Source organism: Neoarius graeffei, chromosome 12 (genome assembly GCF_027579695.1).
Source record: "Neoarius graeffei isolate fNeoGra1 chromosome 12, fNeoGra1.pri, whole genome shotgun sequence".
Lineage (NCBI taxonomy): Eukaryota > Metazoa > Chordata > Actinopteri > Siluriformes > Ariidae > Neoarius > Neoarius graeffei.
Window position 1 is genome coordinate 38,933,419 of NC_083580.1, and position 8,118 is coordinate 38,941,536.

General features: G+C 47.8%; 1 protein-coding gene across 1 annotated transcript; it reads right to left on the bottom strand.

The window, feature by feature from the left end:
- Window positions 1-874: 874 nt before the first annotated feature.
- On the bottom strand, window positions 875-4,109 carry LOC132894903 (uncharacterized). The gene is made up of 2 exons (XM_060935034.1): window positions 1,268-4,109; window positions 875-972 (listed from the first exon to the last, which is right to left on the bottom strand). Exon 1 carries the CDS (start codon window positions 4,072-4,074, stop codon window positions 1,516-1,518), a length of 2,559 nt encoding a protein of 852 aa, XP_060791017.1. The 5' UTR covers window positions 4,075-4,109; the 3' UTR covers window positions 875-972; window positions 1,268-1,515.
- Window positions 4,110-8,118: the final 4,009 nt, after the last annotated feature.

Sequence of the window (8,118 nt, forward strand, 5' to 3'; positions counted from 1 at the left end):
GGATGAGTCCAAAACCCGGAGGAAACCCACGCAGACACGGGGAGAACATGCAAACTCCGCACAGAAAGGCCCTCGCCGGCCCCGGGGCTCGAACCCAGGACCTTCTTGCTGTGAGGCGACAGCGCTAACCACTACACCACCGTGCCGCCCTGAATAAAACTCTTGAACTTAATTATGTCCAAAATATAGGATCACTAAAAAAATAAATATGCCATCACAGAATGCAACCAAATGAGAACAATTGAACATGGGACTATGCAGAAAAGGCTTATTGCCTTGGTGTCTACAGGTTTTTGGAATGAAACACCAGCCTGCCAACATTTTCTGGCTTGAGGGATGAGTGAAGGCAGGTCACCACATTTCCCCCAGTGTTAAAAACCCTCTCCGAAGGAGAACTTGTATCCAGAATACACAAGTAATTTTTTGCCAGTTTTGAGAGTCGTGGATAGAGTCTCTCGTGTTCCCTTCACCAGTCCAGCAGGTCCTCCTCAATGTCTAGGTTACCTGATTGTAGGTAAGACTAGCACAGAGGCTATAGCTTGTTGGGGAGAGGTTCTTGGTGTGGCTCCCTCAGTGGTCTTGAAGCTTTTTCTTCTTCGGAGTAGTTGCATTCTCAGCAGTCTTACCATGTGGCTCAGTTGGGCCCATCTCCTTGAAGCGTGTAGTAAATATAAGAATGAATAATAATCTAATGAAACATATTTAACATCCATCACTTGATTTCATAGCATTTTAATCCACTTAATTTCATTCTGTTATAATAAACTCTGTATGTAATCACAATAATTACTACCATGGCTGCAGGTGCAGTCCTCACCATTTTAGAAGTCAGCCTGGCTTGGATTGGTGCAATATCGTTATTCTGCCACCCTTACACGCCCTGCATAAGCTGGCAGACAGATAACTCCTCCTCCAATCACCACGCTGAAGATTTCTTGAACTTCGTTTAATGATGAGTGAAGTTGGGTAAAACTACAAAGATACAAACATGGATTGTATTCTTCTGTAACAAAATACATATGAAATCCAATAACAGTTTTAAAGTCCATTAACTCTTATTTCTTTTTAACAGCAATACATATATTCTTTATCAACATGGAAGTATTTTTAACATCTGACAACGGATTACCTCGTCCTGGGGCCTACATCAAGAATCAGTGTAACACATGTAATATCAGCTCGTAAAAATATGATGTCCCATCTACGCAAATTAAACAAATATTCATAAAAAATACAACATAAAACTTCCTTTAACATCATAACCTACCGACAGTACATCCAAAGACAAGGAATGTGAAGGATTAAGTTTGATGTGTCAGCAGATTATTTTCTCACATGAACTTCTCTGATTTGACTTCCTAATGTTGTTGCTAAGATACTGATGTCATCAGTAAACATATCGCTCTTAAAGCGACAGAACACGTTACAGTGCTAGAGAGACAGAACACTCCCCGTCTGGTGTCCCTAGGATACCACTATATAACAGTTAACATAACAAATAACACAGTTCTGAAGCTATTCAGAGGGAAGGAGTGTAATGACTTGGGTTATAGGGCGTAGGAACAGTTTCACCCCTTCTTTGTCAGCGACCTTCACTTCCACCTTGCGGACCCTTCCGTCTTCACTTGGAAACACCTTGGTGATGCGTGCAAGTGGCCAGTCATTTCGCTTGGATTGACAGTCTTTCATGAGGACCACAGTCCCCACTGTGATGTTCTGCTTGTCGGCCTGCCACTTCCTCCTCGGCTGGAGGGTAGACAGGTATTGTTTCCGCCATCTGTCCCAGAAGGTGCTCGCTAAACTCTGCACCTGCTTCCATTGACGTCTGAAGAGGTCTTTGCCCCGAAATTCACCTGAAGGGACAGGGGTCGGACCGAGCTTCTGCGTCAGCAGCGAGGTGGGTGCCAGAACTGAGGGGTCATCCGGATCAGTGGAGACGGGTATTAGGGGCCTTGAGTTCACAATGGCAGAGGCCTCAGCCATGAACGTAGCAAGAACTTCATGGGTTATTCTGGAGGGGCCTATTTGAAGCATCATAGAGTCCAAGATGCTGCGGGTGACTCCTATCATCCGTTCCCATGCTCCGCCCATGTGTGAGGCGTGGGGTGGATTAAAGGTCCACTTGCATCCTTGGTCTGCGAGAAACTGGGATACTTTGCTCTCATCCAAGTTGGAGGAGATGTTCAGTTCTTTGCATGCTCCAACAAAGTTTGTTCCGCGATCGGAACGCATCTGTTTCACTGGGCCACGAATGGCAATGAAGCGTCTCACAGCGTTTATGAAAGAGGAGGTGTCCATGCTTTCTATTATTTCTATGTGGATCGCTCTAACGCTTAGGCAGGTGAATAGTACTGCCCACCTCTTGTCGTTGGCATGGCCACCTCTAGTGCGTCGGGTAGAGACAGTCCAGGGGCCAAACACATCAACCCCCACATATGTAAAGGGTGGCTCCATACTGACTCTGTCTGAAGGCAAGTCCGCCATTTTCTGCACTTCACATTTTCCTCTGAGCCTCCTACATGTCACACACTTGAAGATGAGCGAGCTCACACATCTTTTGGCTCCTACAATCCAGTAGCCCGCTACACGCACAGCACCTTCAGTCAGATGACGTCCTTGATGTTGACACTGTTCATGATAATGTCTCACGATAAGGACGGCCAGGTGGTGTCTCCCAGGGATTATGATGGGATTCTTTTCTCCCGGACTGATGTTTGCCTGGGAAATGCGGCCTCCAACTCTCAAGATCCCGTCTTCTCCCATCACAGGATTCAAGGTAAGTAAAGGGCTGTCTTTTGGAATGTTTTTCTTGTTTCTGATGCACTGAAGTTCTTCTTGATAGGCCTCTTCCTGTACAGCTTTGATGATAACATTCTTGGCCTTTGAGAGGTTGTCTGTGTTATGGGATTCAGCGCAATAGTGCCAGCCTTTACAGTCCCCCGGCTCTTTGAGTGGGTCTCTTTTGAATGAGCTAGCAATGTGTATGAGGCTCGCCACACTTCGAAACAGGGCCTTTAAGGTGGAAAAGCGCTCAAAGCGCTGTGTGTCGAGGTGGTGCTCCTCGGCAGTGGTGCTGAGTGCAGTAACTTCGGGGCGCACATCTGCATCCTCATCTGGGTTCACTAGGTCGAAGTTGTCTGCACTGTAAGTTGACTGCTCTGAGCGTGTTAAGAATGAGGGCCCTGTGAGCCACGTGGTGTCTTTGAGGCGAGCGGCAGGCACAGACCTTGTTGCTAGGTCGGCTGGGTTCTGGTTGCTAGCCACGTAACGCCATTGTTGAGGCTCTGAACTTCTTCTGATTCTCTGGACTCTGTTGTTCACAAACACATAGAACCTACGTTTTTCATTGTTGATGTATCCGAGGACAATTTTACTGTCTGTGAAGAAGGTCACCTTATCAACAGGGATGTCCATCTCTGCCTTGATGGTCTCTGCTATGTCCACAGCTAAGACGGCAGCGCAAAGCTCGAGGCGGGGAATAGTTAAATCTGGACGTGGGGCAAGTTTAGCTTTGCCGAGAATGAAGCCTACGTGGAGGCCCCCACCTTGGTCCGTAACTCTTAGATAGGCTACTGCCCCTATAGCTAAGATGGACGCGTCTGAGAAAACACAGAGTTCTCGGTGTAAGGCTGCAGAGGGGGAGGTCTGGGTATAAGGCCTTGGGATTTTCAGAGCTTGAAGCCCTTGCAAAGAATCTCTCCACTGGTCCCACAGCACCTGTTTGTCGCTAGGTAAGGGCGCGTCCCAGTCTCGGGTGTCTGCTGTAAGGTCTCTAAGCAAAGCCTTGCCTCGAATGACAACTGGGGCAGCAAATCCAAGTGGGTCGTACAAACCATTTATGGTGGACAACACTCCACGGCGAGTGAATGGTTTTTTATCACCCGAAACCTGGAAGGTGAACGTGTCGCTCTTGAGGTCCCAGGTAACGCCAAGCGTGCGTTGAACTGGCAATGTGTCCTGACCTAGGTTCAAGTCTCTTAGCCCACTAGCGTGGTCTTCTGTAGGGAAGGCTTTCATGACTTCCTCACTGTTCGAGGTGATCTTGTGAAGCCGTAGATTTGAGCAGGCCAGCATCTCCTGCGTTCTTTTAAGGAGGTCAACGGCGACTGCAGCTGAGGGCAACGATTTCAGACCATCGTCTACGTAAAAGTCTCTCTCCACAAATTCACGAGCGTCTTCACCGTACTCAGCTTCTCCTTCCTTAGCTGCTTGTCTGAGGCCATAGATTGCTACAGAGGGGGAGGGGCTATTGCCGAAGACATGGACCTTCATCCTGAACTCGATGACTCCCTTGCTTTCGTCATTGTCTCGATACCAGAAGAAGCGGAGGAAGTTCCTGTCTTGTGGTCTGACGACGAAGCAGTGAAACATCTGCTGTATGTCTGTGGTGATGGCTATCGCCTCTCTCCTAAAGCGGATGAGTACTCCAAGGAGACTATTGTTGAGGTCAGGGCCGGTCAGGAGCACGTCATTGAGAGAGACCCCATCATGTTGACAGCTTGAATCAAAGACCACCCTGATCTGGCCCGGCTTCTTTGGGTGGTAAACCCCGAAAAGAGGTAAGTACCAACACTCCTCATGTTCCTTAAGAGGAGGGGCCACTTCCGCATGACCTTGCTCCAGTATCTTCTCCATGAAGCCAAAAAAGTGGTCTTTCATATCAGGTTTTCTGGAGAAGGACTTTTCTAATGACTTAAAACGGTTCAAGGTCTGTCCTTTGTTATTGGGTAGGCGCCTTCTCTGTGGCTTGAAGGGGAGGGGAGCCACCCAGCTGCTTTCTTCGTCTTTGTAAACACCTTCTTTCATGATGTGGAGGAAAGTCGTGTCTTCAAAGGAATGAGCTAACTTCTCATCATGGTCTGTTCTCTGAAAAATGTCATCTCCGAGGTGTGGTCTACTCATGTCTTGTGACACTTTCTTTTCTGGGACACGAGTGGGTGCATTCGGAGGGCTTGTGTTACAGACGCTCTCTTTAACAAGGAGCGTGTTGGGGCATGGTTCAAAGAGTGATTGCCTGCCATTGTCCAGAGTGTTTGTGAAGAAGACGTTGACACTTGGTGGTTTATGGACTCTTCCCAGGCAGACGTTACCCACTAGGACCCAGCCGAGGTCTAGCTTCTGAGCGTAGGGGGCGTCATGCGATCCATTTATTTGTCTTCTCACTTTATGTACTCTTATTATGTCTCTGCCGAGAAGCATCATTATTTGGGCATCATGATCGAGCTCTGGGATTTGTCCCGCTATAGGCCTTAGGTGAGAGTGGTGATGAGCAGCTTGTGGTGTGGGGATCTCTGAGCGGTTGTCGGGGATGTTATTGCACTCTATCAAGGTTGGGAGGGGCAGAGTGACGTGTCCATCCATGGAGCTTATTTGGAAGCCGCACGCTCGTCTCCCACTTGCCTCTGCTACGCCTGCACAGGTTTTCAGACGGTAAGGTAAGCTTTGGCAAGATACGTCGAAAACATCGAAGAACTCTGGCTTCACCAACGAACGATTGCTCTGGTCATCGATGACAGCATAGACTTTGACTGCTTTATCTTGTTGACCGGATGGGAATACTTTCACCAGGCAAATCTTAGAACAACTTTTACCGCTGAGTTGGGTTCCACAAACTTCAGTGCAGAGGGCCGACAGGTCTTCTTTGTTAGAGTCACTTCCCTCCCCGCCATGGGCGTCAGCAGGGGTGAGGGCCTTTGAGAACTCAGGTGTAGGTCCTGGGTGTAATGCAGAGTGGTGTCTCTCGCTGCCACATTCAATGCATTTTATCTCTTTGTCACAGTCCCTGGCTAGATGTGTGGTGGATGCTAAGCATTTGAAACAAATACCGTTCAGCTTTAGAAGGGCCTTTCTGTCTTCTAGAGACTTATCTCGAAAGCTACGACACTTGTGTATGGGGTGTGGCTTCTTATGGATTGGGCAATGCTTTGCTGGGTCAATGTGAGCTCTGGTTGTGTCTGTCTTTTGTGGGGAGACATCTGTTTTGTGGACTGCAACTGACATTCTGTTTGTGTTTTTGAGGTGATCTGATTTTGCATGGTCAGCATAGTGAGGAAGCGAAAAGCTGGGGTCATTGCGCATCTTCGCCTGTTCAGATATAAAGTCCACAAGGACAGAGAAGGGTGGAAAAGAGACCCCATGCTGCTTTTTAAACGTGTAGCCTAGCACCATCCACCTCTCTTGCATTGTAAAGGGCAGTTTGTGGACAATGTTAGCTATTCCCCGAGCTGTATCCAGGCAGGCTAGTCCCGAGAGCACTCCTTCTAATTTGGCCGCTTGGAGCTCCATTAACAGGTCGCCTAACTCTCTCAGTTTTTTCCAGTCTCTGTTGGAGATCTTTGGAAAGCTGTCCACTTTTTTTAGAAGCGCACTTTCAATGACTTCAGGTGCTCCAAAGCACTCGTCAAGCCTCTGCCAAATCATATCTAGGCCTCTCGCAGGGTTATAGGCATGTACACCTCTTATGCGTTTCGCCTGTTCACCCGATTCCTTGCCTAGCCATTTGACTAGGAGATCCATCTCCTCCTTGGCTGAGAGGTTGAGGCTGGTTGTGGTGTTTAAGAATGATGCCTTCCAGGCCCTATAATTTTCTGGCCTGTCGTCAAACTGCAATAAGCCCGTTGCAATGATTTCTCTGCGTGCCATAAATTTGACAAAATCAGACATGTTGTTATTGTTGTCTGTGTGTGACTGAGAGGGGCTGTTAATGTTTCCATAATCAGCTGGAGCCGGGTTAAAAGCAGGAAGCTGGGGTTGTGTGGCTGATGGAAGTGCTTGTGACTCAACATTAGTGAGAAGTTGCGGTGGTCGCACTGGAGCCTGTGGCTGTGTCGTGCCAGAATGTCTGACTGGCCTTGGGGCAGGTAAGTAAATGTCTTTGTCAGGTGGCTTGACATGGCCGAAATAAGCCTCATGCCTTTGTTGTCTTTGGCCTGGATGTTCTGTGATAGCTGAAGGCTTGCAGGTGTTTGCAGTAGTGTGAGTAACGTATTTGTCTGCGTTGACAGCGTGACGAATGGGAACATATGTATCAGCATCGGAGAGGAGCCCTGAGTATGGCTTATTATGATGTGTGTCGCCATCGGAGGGCTGCTCCGAAAATGGCTTGGTGGGGCGTGCATTGGCCCCAGAGGGGGGCGAGTGTGACCTGCTTAGGGAAAGGTCTCTATCCATATCTATACCATGCAACTCTGATGGCACTGGTGGTAGGCATGGGTTCTCAGTCCCTGTGGCTGGATCTGCATGAATGTCTGCCCATAAGCCTGCTTGCTCTCGAACATATTCACTCGTTCGCTGAAGACTGTCGTGTGGGGTGTGTTTTACATCCAATTCGCTGTTAGATCCATTTTCACATGTGAGGGCTGTAGCTAATGCTTCTGCCTTGGCAGCTGCGGCTGCGGCTGTTTTTTCGGCACTTAAAACTTCAAGCTGTGCTTCAAGATATACTTTTTCGGCATCCAATTTTGCTTTTTGCATTTTGATTTGCATCTCTTTTTCTGCATATTTGATTCTGGCTTTTGCCTCTTCGGCTTCGGCGTAGGCTATTGCAGCCGCTGAGCTAGCAGCGGAGCTATGGGAGCGCCTACTAGATGCGGTCGACATGCCGTGCCATGTAGCAAAAGAGTTTGGCGATTGCTGCTTCTGCCCTTCCATAATGTGGCTGTAGCCTGATCGCTGCGTTTATGCTCCGAAGTGAGCCTCCTTCTGACTGTTCTGCTGTGACGTCACTGACCTTTTCTGAATCCAAGCCCGCCAGGGTGCTGTCGTTTTACTATTCTGCCACCCTTACACGCCCTGCATAAGCTGGCAGACAGATAACTCCTCCTCCAATCACCACGCTGAAGATTTCTTGAACTTCGTTTAATGATGAGTGAAGTTGGGTAAAACTACAAAGATACAAACATGGATTGTATTCTTCTGTAACAAAATACATATGAAATCCAATAACAGTTTTAAAGTCCATTAACTCTTATTTCTTTTTAACAGCAATACATATATTCTTTATCAACATGGAAGTATTTTTAACATCTGACAACGGATTACCTCGTCCTGGGGCCTACATCAAGAATCAGTGTAACACATGTAATATCAGCTCGTAAAAATATGATGTCCCATCTACGC